Source organism: Thamnophis sirtalis, unplaced genomic scaffold (assembly GCF_051295495.1).
Source record: "Thamnophis sirtalis isolate CommonGarterSnake01/CBP01778 unplaced genomic scaffold, rThaSir2_p1.2 scaffold_3, whole genome shotgun sequence".
NCBI lineage: Eukaryota > Metazoa > Chordata > Lepidosauria > Squamata > Natricidae > Thamnophis > Thamnophis sirtalis.
The window spans coordinates 13,758,687-13,775,283 of NW_028261383.1; the positions used below are offsets into that span (position 1 = coordinate 13,758,687).

The window sequence follows — 16,597 nt, forward strand, 5'->3', positions numbered from 1 at the left end:
TCTCCTAGTGGCCTCCCATCCAGATATTAGCCAGCTTTGGTGCGGCTTAACTTTTTTTGAGACCAACCAAGCTCAGCCAGATCCCTGCTGCAAATGTGGTTCTGATCTTGGCTTCATCAATTAATTAGATTAGATCAACCGAGTTGGAAGGGACCTTGTAGGTCATCTAGTCCAACCTCCCCGCACAAGCAGGAGATCCTACACCATTTCTGACAGATGTCAGTCCAATCTCTTTCTTGGATTTTTCCAGTGATGAAGCTCCCACAACTTCCGAAGGCAACTTCTTTTTCCATGGGTTGATTGTTCTCCTCCCTGTCAAAACATTTCTCCTTATTTCCAGATTGGATTTCTCCTTTTTAAGTTTCCATCCGTTTTTCCTTATCTGGCCTTCGGGTGCTTTGGAAAATAGCTTGACCCCCTCCTCTCTGTGGCAGCCCCTCAAATCTTGGAAGGCTGCTATCATGTCTCCCCTGGTCCTTCTCTTCCCTAGATTAGCCATGCCCAGTTCCTGCAACCGTTCATGGTATGTTTTAGCCTCCAGTCCCCTAATTCACTTTCTTGTTCTCCTCTGCACTCTTTTGAGAGTCTCAACATCTTTTTTACATTGTGGGGACCAAAACTGGATGCAGTCCTCTAGGTGTGGTCTTACTAAGGCTGCATAGAATGGCATTGGCACCTCACTTGATCTTGATTGAATCCCTCAGCCAACTTTTTTTGATCCCAGTACCACTTACTCCAGAGGTGGCATTCAGCAGGTTCTGACCAGTTCTGGACAACCGGTAGCGGAAATTTTGAGTAGTTCAGAGAACCAGTAAATACCCCCTCTGACTGGCCCCACCCCCATCTATTCTCTGCCTCCCAAGTCCCAGCTGATCGTGAGGGAAGGGGGATTTTGCAGTCTCCTTTCCCTGCCACACCCACCCAGCCACGCCCACAGAAACAGTAATTTTAAAAAATGTGAATCCCACTACCACTGACTTAATCCCAGGGGAGTTGCCTTTTCCCTTCCGGCTTGCCAGTAAAAGCCAGGAGAAGCCTGAAAAAAAGCTGCACCCGCCCAATGTTAGGATTTCAAGAAAAGTCTGAACAATCAGGGTCTTCTCTGGAGTCCTCCTGAAGCAAACAGGAGCCCTTGGTTTCTCCTTAGCTGCTTGTTTCGCAATCTGGCAGAAGCCTATAACCAGTTACAACTTGTGCTCTGTCCCTGCCTTTCGCTTGAAGACGAATCTCAAAAAAGAGGGAAAAAAGGTTTTCTAAGGGAAAGTCTGTTCTTGGCTTCTGTCAGGGATCTTGTTGCTGATTTAAACTCAAAAGGAAAAGAGTTTCGAAATGGGGGAAGAGCATCCGTCAGAAGCAGAGGTAGTCCTCGACTTACGACTGCCACTGAGCCCAAAATTTATGGGGCTAAGCGAGACAGTTGTTAAAGTGAAGTTTGCATCATTTTAACGTCCTTTCATACCGCTGTTGTTAAGTGAATCACGGCAGTTGTTAAATTAGTAACACAGATGTTAAGGGAATCTGGTTTCCCCATAAACTCTGCTGGTCAGAAGGTCACAAAACCCCAGGACACTGCAACCGTCATAAATAGGAGTCAGTTGCCAAGCATCTGAATTTTGATCACGTGTCCCAATATTTCTGTTGGGTATCATACCAAAAAAATATACCGTGTTTCCCCCAAAATAAGACAGGTTCTTCTTTACTTTTGACCCCCGAAATAAACGCCTGGCCTTATTTTCAGGGAGGTCTTCTTGTTTTTGAGGTGCAGGAGGAGGAGAGCATGGTCACCTCATGGCCGCTGCTGTGTTGCACGTCGCTGGGCCTGCCGCTCTTTTTGCAGCGGCCATTAGCGTGACAGGAGGAGTGCGGTGGCTGGGGTTGCAGGAGCAGCCGTTAGGTAAGGGCATGTGGGGTGCATGGGACATGTTTCCCTTCCCCCTTCCCCCCCTCCAGCCTCACCTCACCTCCTCTTGTTTGCGGGGCAACCGACATGGTGCTTATACTTGGAGTTTTGACTCTTGTTTCCATTGGTGGAGCAGGAACCAATCCCCGCTGCTGTTTCCCTTCTAGCTCCGCCTTTGCCAGCTGCCGTGGGGGGCTCTTCACGTTCACCATCTCCCGGATGGTCATCCAGACTCGCAACTTACTCTTCTCTTCTCTGGTGCGGCAAGACCTGGCCTTCTTCCAGGAGGTGAAAACAGGTGAGGTCCTAAACAGGAAGCTGCCATGGTGGCGCAGTGGTTAGAGTGCAGTACTGCAGGCTACTTCTACTGAGGTAGCATGTGTGCTAGACATTCCTGACTCTAGGGGGCGGCGCTCATCTCCGTTTCAAAGTCGAAGAGCCAGCATTATCGAAAGACATCTCTGTGGTCATGTGGCTGGCATGACTAAATGCAGAAGGTGCACAGAACGCTGTTACCTTCCCATCAAAGGTGGTTCCTATTTTTCTACTTGCATTTTTTTTACATGCTTTTGAACTACTAGGTTGGCAGAAGCTGGGACAGGTAATGGGAGCTCACTCCACTACGCGGCCCTAGGGATTCGAACCACCGAACTGCCGACCTTTCTGATCGACATGCTCAGCGTCTTAGCCACTGAGCAAAGAGCATCTTTTTTGCTGTCATTGGATACCGTGTCAAGGACTTGGCCCTCTCCTTCCTGGGGGGACTTTCTCCAGAATCGCCCTTCCTGTGTGTGGCATTTGTTGAACAATGTCTCTTTGTCCACAGGGACGCTGGCCTTCCGCCTTTCCAAAGACACAACTATGATGAGCCGCTCGGTGCCGCTCAACACCAACGTCTTCCTGCGCACCCTGATCAAGGCCATTGGGCTCTACGTATTCATGATCGGCCTGTCCTGGCGCCTGACGCTGCTGATGCTGATCGAGACCCCACTCATGATGGCCGTCCAGAAGGTCTATGATGGCCGTCGTCAGGTAGGGATCATGGAGGCAGAGGGTGGCCTAGAGGGAATGGCGGACACTTCCGGGTTTCTGCGGCCAATTGCAGGCGGGGAAGGAGCCCCAACTTGGGTGAGGGAGGGAATGGGCCAGTTCAGGGAAAGGAAAAAGAAGCCAGAGGGCAGAAGAAAAAAGAGACTTTGAGGGAGCTGAGTAGCACCAGAAGACGCTGGCATCTCCAGGGGGCCAGAAAAGGTAAGATGGCGGCCATGTGATCCAACCCCACTCCTTTGTCTGTGTGGCTTGCACAAAAGGAGTTGTTGGTTGTGTAGCCTGGTTTCCCCTTTTCCTCTGCTGAAAGGAAAGGGATTGTGCGTGTGCACCCCTATCCCTGTCCTCAAGGGAAGACAGGAAAAGGAGGATGAGATTACTTCATGCCAGTAGCTACAAGGAGAGACAGAGAAGTAGCTGAAGAAGAGGATGAGGAAGCCAATTTAAAGGAAAATAGAACAGTCGTGGGTTTCAAAATGTTTACTACCAGTTCTGTGGGCGTGGCTTAGTAGGTGTGGCATGGTTTGGTGAGTGTGACTTGGTGGGAGTGGCAGGGAAAGGATACTGCAAAATCCCCATTTCCTCCCGATCTGCTGAAACTCCGGAGGCAGAGAATAGATGGGGGTGGGGCCAGTCAGAGGTGGTATTTACCGGTTCTCCGAACTACTCAACATTTCCACTACTGGTTCTCCAGAACTGGTCAGAACCTCCTGAATACCACCTCTGAAATAGAAATATAGGGAAAAAGCAGATGGGTGTCTAGTTATGATCCCAAATGAGACCAGAATTGGTCACTGAGCGAAACGGTTGTTAAGCAAGACTCTTTCATAATTGTTTTGGCCAATGGCTGCCCTCCAGGGACTCCCAATCATCATCTCCCAGGCCATTATAGGACAGAGCAAAAGAGCTGCCTGAAGTCTGGTAGCTGAAATCTGGTGAAATCCTCTTAGCAGGCACCGCTTTTGCTTTCCAATGTTCCTAGAGCCTCCTGGAGGATTTCAGCTCCCCTCAGTGCATGGAGGGGAGATTCCCCCGTGGGCTGTGGGAAGGAAGCATAACAGTGGGAGAATACATCTCCCTCTTTAACTTCTCCTCTGGCATCCGGTTGGTCACATGCGAGAAAGAAACGAAATCCAATGGGGTGGAGTGGAAGGAAGCATTTTGGGGGCTTTCCGCTAAGAACGAGGCCACTGGACTTTGGTTTGGGTAGGCCACCACTGGCAGGATGCCTGGTCCAAGGCGGCTTTCAGGAGGCTGACTTTGCCGCTTCCTTCATGGTCCATCAAGGCTTTGCTGAAGGCCATCCAGGACTCCGTGGCCTGTTCAGAGGAGGTGGTGCGTGAGGTCATCTCGTCCATGGAGACCGTGCGCAGCTTTGCCACCGAGGAGGAGGAGTCGCAGCGTTACGAGGCATCCTTGGGGGACACTTGCCGGCTGAAGAACCAAAGGGACTTGGAAAGGATTGTTTACCTATTTGTTGTACGGGTAAGTTCTCGGGGACTCAGGGCTCTCCATCCTTGGCAACTTGAAGACTGGAAGACTGCATGGTTGGCTGAAGAATTCTGGGAGTTGCAGTCCACAAGTCTTAGAATTGCCAAGGTTGGAGACCCCTGACCTAGATCCTCTAATGACTGATTCCAGGGGTGGGCTTCAAAAATTTTAGCAAGGGGTTCTCTGCCCAGTTGCTGCGTGGTGTGGCCATGGTGGGAGTGGCCTAGTCACCTTTCTGCACCACAGTAGGGTGGGGGTGTTTTTGCCCTCTCTGGGCTCTGGAGGCTTTTCTCGAGCCACCGGGAGGGCAAAAACGGCCTCCTCAGGCTCCGGAGGCCTTCCCGAACTTCCGTTAGGCCCGTTTTCCACCCTTCTCAAGCCTCCGTGTGTTTCTTGTACTTCCTCCAAAACGGGTCGCATGGGGACTCCTGGGAGGAGAGGGGAGGGGTGGGCGGGGCCAGCCAGGAGTGGGATTTGGGGGTTCTCCCAACTGCACAGAATCTTAGCTAGAATCCCTGCGAACCCCCAGCAGCCCATCCCTGAGTGATTCCCAACCTGTGAGGGTTTCCTGTTGTAGGTGTCAAAAAAACTCAAAATCAAAATATGGCTCAGATTTTAGGAGATTGCCAAGTGTTGTGAGTTTTTCTTACTTTGCTTGAAAAGTTTTGAACATGTTTGTTTTTGTCTCCAATCTCACAAGATTTTATGTACTCTGTGTCATAACAATTCTTAGCATTGATTTGCCAATCAAGAACGTTTTTCAATTAAAATCCTCTTAACTGCCAAAGGTCAAAGAGGAAGTGGATATGCAATCCAGGGAAATCCGAGATAAACTTTTATGACTTTTTTACAAGCAAAGTCAATTGGGAAGCCAGATTCCCCATTAACGCCTGGATAATTAACTTAATTGCAGTGATTCACTTAGCAACTGTGGAACAAAAGGTCACACATAAAATGGGGTAAAATTCACTTAAGTGTTTCACTTAGCAACAAAAATATTGGTGTCAAATGTGGTCGTAAGTCGAGAACTACCTATATTTTATTTTTTAATTTGCAGTTTATTCCTTTAATATGGTTGGATGATCCTAAAAGGCAGAAGCCGTCCACTTCTTCAACATCTCCATTGTCCTATTATTCTACCTGCGGCCCTTAGTTTGGTCTTCTTTATATTTAATTTTAGTGCCAGTTTTTCATTATTATTTTTCACTTTTTTTACTAGGGCTTACAGATCCTTTGCATTTTTGGTTCTTAGATTAATATCCTTAACGTAGCACAAGTTACTGATGTTTCTTCCTCCAATTTTACCAAATTGATCCAGACTCAAAGCAATGGACACTTGACAGTTAATAGTATTTTTGTATAGAAATTAAGGATTAGAAATGCCTTCAACTCGTGCAATCAATTCAATTAGGGCAGAAATGAATCTTAACCAGAGATCTGTTTTCTATATTAAGTATTTTTTAAGAAACTCTCTACTCTACCTTTGCACTCATGCTGTTACGATCTCCTTCTCTGGGCTACTACAAGGTGTAGTTGCGTGCCTGCTGCTCACAGAAGTGGAGCTTCACGTTTGCCCATTTCTCCCCCGGCCCAATTTCAACCCTGCCGTGGCCTAGTAGTGGGCTGCAGCCCAAGAGTTGAGGGTCCCTGCCTAGGGAATGCCAGTTGGTAGGGCACATTCACGTTTTGGAGAGAGATTTTTCTTTATTTTTTGTTCATTTATTTAGTTTGTCCAACATTATGAGATGACAGGTATAAGTATAAACATGGACATGGACAATGGAAATGAGTACAAATGAATGGGGAGAGTAGGGCAGGGACAGAAGGCACACTGGTGCGCTTAGGATGCCCCCTTTACAGACCTCTTAGGTGAGGCCTATAGTAGACAGTTGAAGGTTGAAGCTGTGGGGGTTTGTGGATGTAACAACGGAGTCAGGTAGAGCATTCCAGGCATTGACCACTCTGTTGCTGAAGTCCTATTTTCTGCAATCGAGTTTGGAAGAGTTTACCTTGAGTTTGTATCTATTGTTTGCCTGAGTATTATTGAGGTTGAAGCTGAAGTAGTTGTTGATAGGTAGGATGTTGTAGCAGATAATTTTATGTACTATGCTTAGGTCAGACCATTGGCAGCATAGTTCCAGGTTGTCCAAACCCAAAATTTTGAGCCTGGTGTCATAAGGGATTCTGTTGTGAGCAGAGGAGTGGAGGACTCTTCTCGTGAAATACCTCTGGACCTGCTCGATTGCATTAATGTCCGATATACGGAGTGGATTCCAGGCAGACGAGCTGTATTCGAGGATTGGTCTGGCAAAGGTTTTGTGTATTAGCAGTACAGTGTTATTTCATATAGAAACGAAAGGGCTTCTGCATTGACAGATGTAGCCCACTCAGCCCACCCAGGAGAAACAGAAGACCCCATGGCATGGGAGAGAAGCGGGGTTCTCAGCCACTGCCTTCCGTTTTCCTCCCACTCCAGGTCCTCCGGTTGAGCATGAAGCTCATCCTGCTCTTCTGTGGCTACCAGCAGATCCACACCGGCCTCATGACTGGAGGAAATTTGGTCTCCTTCATCCTCTACCAGACAAATGTGGGACGGTGTGTACAGGTGGGTGAACATTTGAACGTAGCACTTCAGGTTGAGGGTCTGGGTGCTCTCTGAGCCTACTCATTTTTTTGTAGAACATTTGTAGACAACAGCACCGGTGATGCTACCTATTTTGGCTAATGAAACATCTGCAAGAAAACAAGCAAGCTCAGACCCTTTATTTCAACCCTGAGCTACAAATATTTTCCGTTATTGGCGTGCCGATTTTTTCGGTAGCTGCCACATTCCTCATCCCTCTGTTCATTTGACCCTCCTGCCTCCATCACAACCTGCAGTTGGATTCTGACTTTGTTTTTTCCTTTTACTTTCCTTTTCAAGAACTAAAATGCATTTCCGTCCAGCAATTCCATTCACTACACGGTGGTGGTCAAATTTTAGTGTTGAACGATGTTTAACGTTACTTATAGATCCAGGTTTCTGGGTCTGTTTATGGGAGTGATATCAATTTCACTTTGTGGGAGTGTCAACATCCAGCTCGAGAATCCAAATAAAAGTTCAGGATCATTCTGTTTCCAAAAACCTTACTGTTTGTTGAATACACAGCATGGTAATGTCGAAGCAAAACTAACTCTAAGGTTCTCAAACCCAGTCCATAGAATAAAAGAATATTTTTCCAAGCCCCCAGCCTCTCATGTAGTCCCCGTAAACAAGTCCTCATAGTTATGGGAAACATCTACTTCAACTCCACACTTATTGGGATGTCCTTGAACAGTTTCCAGGCTCTCCCTTTGCAGACTGTATTCCTCCCTTTGCAGATGCTCTCATGTCTTAATGTTGCTGCTCCTTCCTTTTCCTCCCACAGGCCCTGATATACACCTACGGGGATGCCCTGAGCAATGTGGGCGCTGCAGAGAAAGTCTTTGAATATCTTGACCGGGAGCCATCGGTCCGCACAGAAGGGATGCTGTCTCCAGAAACCCTCGAGGGACGTGTCTCCTTCCGAAATGTTTCCTTTTGCTATCCCTCCCGCCCTGAGATCCAGGTCCTGAAGGTACCTTATGGGAAGCTGGAAGGCTTTGTGTGACCCCCTAACAGTAGGAAGCACTAGCAACAGCACTTAGACTGATATACCACTTCACAATGCTTTGCAGCCCTCTCTAAATGGTTTACGGAGTCAGTCTATTGTCCCCAATAATCTGGATCCTCATTTTACCCACTTCGGATGGATGGAAGGCTGAGTCAACCTTGAGCCGGTTAGGATCGAACTTCTGGCTGTGGGCAGAGTTTGCCTGCAATACTACATTCTGAACACTGCGCTACCTCGCCACCAGTACATCACTCAAATGAAGTTGTTAAAGGTGCTAAGTAACGTAGTCAAGTGGGCTGTGTGTTCTACAAATCTCAGCCGAATCCTTTCACTTTCATAAAGAAAATTGGAAGGAAGAATGTTGAGACGTTAAAGGATACGGCAAAATCTCCATTCCCTCCCTAGCCAGAGGTGGTATTTGCCGGTTCTCCAAACTACTCAAAATTTCCTCTACCGGTTCTCCAGAACCTGTCCGAACCTGCTGAATTTCACCTCTGAACTAGATATGTAGGATCCAATCTGAGTCAGTCACTGGCACCAGAGTTTTCATCTTCCGAACTTTTGGACTCGGACGGGAGCCCCTCCTCAGGGAGCTTTCTCACAGCAGAGTGTGTGCTTTGGGCTGTTCTGTGTGTGACATTCATAGGGTGCCTGTTGAGTCTGGCTTTTTTAGAAGTTGATTGAGTTGTAGATGGCTGGCCTTTACGTGCGTTCATTAACATCACCTCTTCCTGCTTCCTCTTGCATGCATTTGCATCTCTTTGGCGTAGAATGTCTCCTTTGAGCTCTGCCCTGGGGAAGTGACGGCCTTGGTGGGCCCAAACGGAAGCGGAAAGAGCAGCTGCGTCGCCCTCCTGGAGCACTTCTACGAACCCCAATCCGGGGAGGTCCTGCTGGACGGAGTCTCAGTTGGGAAATACGAGCACAAGTCTCTCCATAGGCAGGTGAGAGAGGAGGGAGCAGCCTGGTTGGGAGCAGCAGAGGGTGAGGGGAAGCCTTTGAGGTTCATCCTCTTCAGGACTGAAATGTTTGGGTTTCTGGGCACTAGAATGGGGGTTGATTCAACAAGGCAGAGAAAGTGGTTGGGAGATGGAGAGGGAAGAAATGTTAGGCCACGCAGTTTGAATGAGACCAACCCAGTGTCCCTTGTGAGTCTCTTCACCTGCAGGCCTGGGTCCCCTTGGGTGGTGGAAGGGCAACATTTGGTGATGTTTTGCAGGGGGGGTTGATGCAGAGGAGGCAGGACCATGTGATATTAGCAGGACGTGGCTGGGACTGATTGGGCTTTAAGAGCATTGCAGTTTTTGTCTCCTTGTGTTTTAAAATTCTAATTTTTGTGGCCTACACCAGGGTGTCAAACTCAAGGCCTGGGGGCTGGATCCAGCCCATGGGGTGCTTAGATCTGGCCCGCGGGCACACCCTGAAAACAGTGAAGGACCTGCCTGTGGTGCCTCTGCCAGCCAAAAGGGAGGTTGGGAGGGCCACACACAGCCTCCCAGGCTCTGTTTTGGGCTGCGAAAGCCTCCTGCAATCCTCTGCCAGTGAAAATGGAGCTCAGGGAGGCCGTGTGGCAGAGGGTTGTAGGAGGCCATCGCAGTCCGAAACAGAGCCTGGGAGAACTGCGCACGGCCCTCCCGAGCTCCTTTTGGGCTGGCAGAGGGCTGCAGGAGGCTGTCGCAGCCAAAAACAGAGCCCGGAAGGGCCGTTGTGGCTGAAAATGGAGCCTTGATGAGTGACATTGAGCTGGCCACACCCACCCTGGCTACGTCCACCCGGCCCCCTGAGGTCAAACACAACCCTGATGTGGCCCTCAATGAAATCGAGTTCGACACCCCTGGCCTACACGGGGCTTTCTCTGCATTTCCTGTCTCTAAAACGGGGTAAGAGCCTCTGATTTTGAGAATTGTGTGGCTGACATGCAAAAACGCCCCAGAGAATGGGGAAGGCAATGCCATTAAGGCAACTTTGGGAGCCACAAAACAGGTGCTTGAAATCTCCAAAGATGCCCAGCTGTTCTCTAGTGCAGAAGGGAGTAAAAGATGCATGGAATGAAAGGCTTTTGATTTCTTATGTTCCTTGATAAGTCAAAAGGTGCGGGTGGCATTCAGGAAATTCTGCATCCGTGGTTTATATCCTGAGATAAAAGTTCAGAATCTCCTGTGATCTATAAATGGGGCCGTACCGTTTCTCTGGCAACAGTCTAAAGGTTACCCGGATGTGATTTGTTTTGGTGACCTTCCTAGTCCAGCCACAGACCGGGAATTAATCCAGAGGCCAACAAGATCTGATGTAGCTTTTCAGAATCGGGTGAGGCCGGCTGGGTGTTGCCCCTTTGCTTCCAAATTAAAAAGAGCGGAGAAGAGCTCAGGGTCTTCAGTTGGGAGATGTGGGGAAACTGATGTCTGCATGTCAGATCCACTACAAGAAGGACTGGGGGGAACATTATAACAGTCTTCCAATATTTGAGGGGCTGCCAGAAAGAAGAGAGAGGAAACCTGTCCCAAAGGGGCTCTTTCAGGAGACAACTGGCCTTCCTTCTTTTTTCCATTCCCCTCTGTACTGTCAGAGCTGAGGAAGCTCCTTGGATGAAAAGCAAAACATCTTCCAAAGAAAAAACAAGAAAGTCCATTTCCCTCCTGAAAAAGCCCCTTTAGGACAACCGAGACCAGGATGACTGAGAATCTCTACAGGGAATCAACCTCTTTTCCAAAGCGCTTGAAGGCAGGACAAAAAGCAACAGATGGATATTAACCAAGGAGAGAAGAAACTTAGAACTGAGGATAAATTTCCTGACAGTGAGGAGAATTAATCAGTGGAACAGAAGTTGCCTCCAGAAGTTGTGATTGCTCCAACACTGGAAGTTTTTAAGAGGATGTTGGACAACCATTTGTCTGAAGTGGTGTAGGGTTTCCTGCCTGAGCAGGAGGTTGGACTAGAAGACCTCCAAGGTCCCTTCCAACTCTGTTATTCTTTGTTCTGCACCATAAGTGTCAACTTTGAGCATCAACCAGCCCCACTTTGGGAAGTGCTTGATGAGGAGGATGAGTGAAGTTTCTCCCTCAGCCCAGCCCTGTCCTGATCGGCCTCCCTGTCCAATTGCAGGTGGCCCTGGTGGGCCAGGAGCCCCTCCTGTTCTCTGGGTCCATCAGGGAGAATATCACTTACGGCCTACAAGGCTGCAGCCAGGAAGACGTCATCAGAGCAGCCAAAGAAGCCGATGCCTTGGGATTCATCCGTGAACTGGAAGGAGGCTTTGATGCAGGTGGGCAAAATCCCCCCCTTGATTCTTCCCATAAAACCCCCCACTTCCCTCCCGGTAAACCCACCAGTCCTAATTCTTTATTCTTCTGAAGCGAAATCCTGACTCCTTTGTTGCAATATATACAGTAGTCCTCGGGTTATGACCATTCCTTTGGCTATCGTTCCAAATTACAGCGGTGCCGAACAAACGGAGGTTGCAACTAGTCCTTGAAGTTCTGACTTTGCCCCTCCCCCACAGTCACCTGATCGCAATCTGGGTGCTTGGCCACCACTGCACTTAACCCCAGTTGCAGTGCCTCACAAACACTGCCTCCCCCTTTGCCATCTCCCTTGCCAGCTTCCCACAAGCAAAGTCAATGGGGAAGCCGGGGGGGGGGGGGAGGTCACAAGTTGCTGGGGGAAAACTCCCCCCACCCGGCAGGAACGACTCCAATACCCACAAAGGGAGGCATGTGCTGCTTTGGCCATACACCCACTCGACCTTGCTTGGCAGGAGACCTTCCGGGGGCTAAAAGGTGTCGTATGGGGCTGTGGCTGCCTGTGTCTCTTCCCTCACCAACCCACATCCAAACAGCCTCACCTGCATTGCTGCATCACCACCACCCCCCCTCAACCCCTGACGTCAGCCACCTATTCCCTGCCAGCCTCCTTATGAGCCTCCCGGGACCTGCAAATGCCTGTAGCCAACCGCCTGGCTTTGCTTGTGAGGAGCCGGCAGGTGATAGCCAGGAGATCCTTGCCTAATGACCAGTGAGATTATCTTAACAATGGCCGTTGGGAAGGCGTGGATTGTCTTCACTAAGCAGTGCGGTCATAAAACATCAACCTTGCAACCACATCGCTTAGCAATGAAAATTCCTGACACAAAAGCTCTTGTAACTTTAGGACCATCTGTGAAGCTCCAAATTACGCTGATTATTTTAATTGTAGTCGTATCATTAAACCACTAATGCAGAAAAGAGAATTCAAAGAGCTGATTGCACCGTCAAAAATCATGAGTCCTAAAATCTCTTCTACCGTTGTTAAAAAGTGCAGGGTCTTTTCCCCTCCTCTGGACTTTTTGCCCTGGAAATAAGAGAGCCAGCTGTCCAAACTGCATGTCTCCCTCCCACTTCAAAGAGCTTCAAGTTTGGCCTTCTTCTCCCACTGATGGCTTTGCCATCCCTTTAGGGCAGCAAGATTTGGTGGGTCTGGACTTTGCTCTCGGTCTCCTCCGTCTCTCTTGCTTGCCTTCTTTTAGAGGTGGGGGAAAAGGGGGACCAGCTCTCCATTGGGCAGAAGCAACGGCTGGCCATCGCCCGGGCCCTGATGCGTCACCCGAAGGTCTTGGTGCTGGATGAAGCCACGAGTGCCTTGGACTTCAAGAGTGACGATGCAGTGAGTGTTTGTGTGTGGGTCCATGAGGGGCTGGGAGTGGACCTTGGCTGAAGTAGTTTAGTTTCAGTTTCAGTTTAATAAAATTTGTATGCCTCCCACTCCGATTGGGACTCTGGGCGGCTCACAAGCAAGATAAAAAGCATTTAAAAAATTTAAGATAAGAAATACAATTATTAAAATTAATACACCATCCATTCAGTCTAAGTGGGGCTGGATATTAATCAACAGCCCCAGGCCTGCCGGAACAGCCAGGTCTTGGTGGCTTTACGGAAGGCCGGGAGAGTGGTAAGGGTCCGGATCTCTATGGGTAGATCGTTCCACAGGGCTGGCGCAGCTACAGAGAAGGCTCTCCCTCGGGGGGCTGCCAACCAGCATTGTCCAGTCGACGGCACCCGGAGGAAGCCCAACCTGTGTGATCTTATTGGTCGTTGGGAGGTGAGTGGCAGGAGGGTAGCCAGGTCCTATACCATGTAGGGCTTTAAAAGTAACGACTAGCACCTTGAAGCGCGTCCGGAGACCAAAGGGGAGCCAGTGCAGGGTCGCTGAAGGGCTTGATCTGAATGTTTGAGAGGAGACAGCATAGTAAAACCGGGTTTATTTGACCAGCCGTGTCCTAATTTCTTCCAAGTTTATCTTGGTGATAAATAGACTTTAAAATCTGGGTGCCCTCTCCTGATTTAGAGTCATTCTATTGAATTATCTTTTCTTTTATCAGCTTGTCTTCTGAGGGTTATTATGATTTGAATCTCAAGTCCTCCGAGAGCTACTGGCTTCTGTACAGTGAAAACTATTGAACAATAGCACTATGTGAGCAGATAATATGCATCTAAATATTTGAACAGATGTACAGTAAATATTTTTATTGATTTTACCAGCCTGACATGACACTCTGGTCGTAAACCGACTCTGAGCTGCTCACACCAACCATACATCAAATTAAATGAGAAAATAGAGCCAAACAGCAAAGAGAATTACAGAATGAAATCAAATATTGGAATATTTTGCGCCAGTGATTCTCACAAGATTGTGATGCTGGGAAAGGAAGGGAAAATGGGGGGGGCAGCTTCTCCTCTGTGCTTCTTACATTCTGGTGGGAGGGGAGTTCCCTGAGGAGAGGCTCCAGGTTGAATCTGAAACTTCTGGTCCCGGTGACCGACCCAAAGTGGATGATGCCACATTCTCCTGAGACACACAGATTTTCCTTCATTTGGGTGGCTTTTATTGGTTTCCAGACTGCAAAACCTTTGGGGCCAAACTGTATTGCAGAGCTGGAGAAACACTTTTCAGTGGGAATGTGAGGGAGCTTCTATCTAGAGCGTCGAAGGAACCCAGGATTTTCTCTGGATCACTGCTTCCTTTTCCAGATCCAGCAGTCTGGGAAGAGTGGAGGCCGGACAGTGCTGGTGATTGCTCACCGGATGCAGACGGTGGAGAATGCAGACAAGGTTGTGGTGCTGGAAGGAGGGGAGGTTGTGGAGAAGGGGACTCACATGGAGCTGATGGGCCGGAGAGGCCCCTACTACAGACTGGTGGAAAGGACCCAGGCGGAGGGACTTCTGGAGTTGCAAGGGAGAGGTCAGCCATAGGATCCACTGCTTTTGTAGAGGCCAAATGAACAATCGGCTGGGGAGATGTTTCCAAGCCACTGTCTTCTTTAGTAAAGGCACCAATGAATGCACCGGTTTTTCCTTTGTTCAAATTTGGCCTGTGAGAACCTTTTACAGAACCCTCCCCTTTTACTACAGGCTTTAATATTGATCTCCGGCACAGCTTGACTTCCTCTTTGTTTTGTTAACTAAAGTACTTCCGCGATTCCTTCTAGTGCTTGTAAATCTGGATTTGGATGGAAGTCCCACGGATGGGTCTCCTTTAGCAGAGTTAGAGAATTGCCATGAAATTGTTGCACCCTTCAAATTTCTCCTACGCAAGTGATATTTCTGTGGAAAACAGGAAAATGGCTTTTAGTTCAATGGAAAAAGGCAGTGAAAAAATTAATTGTATGTTTCTATATTTGTATTAATAAATTGCAACAGTAAAAGGGTTGAAGGAATATATTTGTCTCCCTCCTGTTCTTTGCTGCACTTCTTCAAAATGAGCCTCTTCTTGTTTTGAGCTTCTCTTGAAGGGAACTTTTCCCTTCCTCCATTTTGCACGCTTTCTATAGCTCCAGTGCCAATTGTTCAGAATCAACAGAAGAACAGGGTTGGAAGGGAACCTGGAGGTCTTCTAGTCCACCCCCTGCTCAAGCAGGAGGCCCTATAGCAGTGATGGGGAACTTTTTAAAGACCGAGGGCCCAAACTGCAACCCCAAACCCACTTATTTATCCCAAAGTGCCAACACAGCACCTGAATACGGAGGTTTTACTACCTAAAATAATGATAAACAAGGCAGAGTTCAGCTAATTGTTCTAAGGAAAACATGATAAATGCACTTTTAGGCCCCTTCATTTTTTTTCTGCTTTTGAAATATGTTTAACAACAATAAAACTTTTGTAATATCAACTTTTTCTCTCTCTCTCTCTTCCCCCCTATTTCCTTCCCTCCCTCTTTTCCCCCTTTCTCTCCCTCTCTCTTTCCTCCCTCTCTTTCTTTCTCTCTTTCCCTGTCCCTCTCTGTCTTTCCCCTCTCTTCCCCCTCTTCCCCTCCCTCTTTCTGTCTTTCCGCCCTCTCTTTCCCTCCCTCTCTTCCCTCCTTTTCCTTTCTCTTTCCCTTCCTTTTTGTCTCTCTCTTCCCCTCCCTTCCTCTCTGTCTATTTCTCTCCCTTTCCTTCCCCCTCCCTCTTTCCCTCCCTCCCTCTCTTTCCTTCTCTATCTCTTTCTGTCTTTTTTCTCTCTCGTTGAACTGGTAGGATCCCATCTCTGGGTATAGGCAATCTCACTTAACAACCAAAATTGGAACTGGCAACTCGGTTTTTAAACAAAGCAGTCTGTCAACAGTCCAACTAGTGAACCCCCCAAAAAGGAACTCTCAGGGTCCTTGAATTCCCAAAAGTAAAACTTTATTGAATTCACCATCTGGGAACTGAAGAAGCAAAACCAGCTCTGGTTTTCCCTTGCTCAATTAAACAATAGATTCCCTTCTCCCAGCCCTCAGGTGTTCGCTTTGTCCCATTGTAAAGCTTTTGTTATGGGAAAAGTCCACTTCCCCAGCAAACACCTGCAGTAGTGACCTTGGCGTTTTGCAAGTTCTCACCCTCCGAGGAGGCATCTTGGCAACACAATGAAAGGCGAGAGGGGTGGAATGTGTAGGGAGGAAACTTTGAATGGTCACTAAATGAACTGTTGTAAGTCGAGGACTCCCTGTAGACGAAACTGAATGAATTTGTGGCTGACTGGTTTATCCTTGGTGCTCATTTTTCTTTTGTGCATTATATTTATTGTCTTTTGTTCTTGTATTGATATTTTTATTGTGTTGGCTGACCAGAGCCGCTTATGTCAGCTGGACAGTCATATATTCTAATTAATGAATACATTTCTAAATGTTTTGAATCTGTAGAAGAGGCTGAAATATGCACTGAATTCTTGCAAAGTGTTTCCAAGTTTTCTTTTGAAGCTTCCAAAGGTGGCTAGTGTGGGAGCCAAACTGTCGCCATAACAGGCTAGGTAAAATAGCTAGGAAACAAAGAAGAATAGACAAAGCTATCTGAATTAAGAACCTAGTGGAAATTTACCGAGGCCGTGTCAAAAAGACAGTTCTGAGGAAAACAAGATAAGAAAGTGTAACAAGAATTCATTCCGGGTATTTACGTGCAGGATAGCCTCTGCTATCTGAAACACAAATACACAGGAATGAAAAACCTTGCACCAGAAAACATCTTTGTGACCTAACGGTCATAAATACAGCCTCATGTAACAGTGAACCAGCTACTCCCACACATGCCCTTTCTCCC

General features: G+C 48.0%; 2 protein-coding genes across 2 annotated transcripts in view; one reads left to right on the forward strand and one right to left on the reverse strand.

The window, feature by feature from the left end:
• LOC148047228 (BOLA class I histocompatibility antigen, alpha chain BL3-6-like) overlaps positions 1-16,597 on the reverse strand; it is a 94,731-nt gene that overhangs the window by 15,444 nt on the left and 62,690 nt on the right. The window lies entirely within an intron of this gene.
• LOC106539698 (antigen peptide transporter 2-like) lies at positions 1,988-14,936 on the forward strand. Its single transcript, XM_087711130.1, has 9 exons — positions 1,988-2,198; positions 2,727-2,932; positions 4,235-4,432; positions 6,915-7,043; positions 7,846-8,034; positions 8,841-9,014; positions 11,173-11,332; positions 12,572-12,708; positions 14,073-14,936. The coding sequence occupies exons 1-9, from the start codon at positions 1,988-1,990 to the stop codon at positions 14,292-14,294; spliced, it is 1,626 nt and encodes a 541-aa protein (XP_087567256.1). The 3' UTR covers positions 14,295-14,936.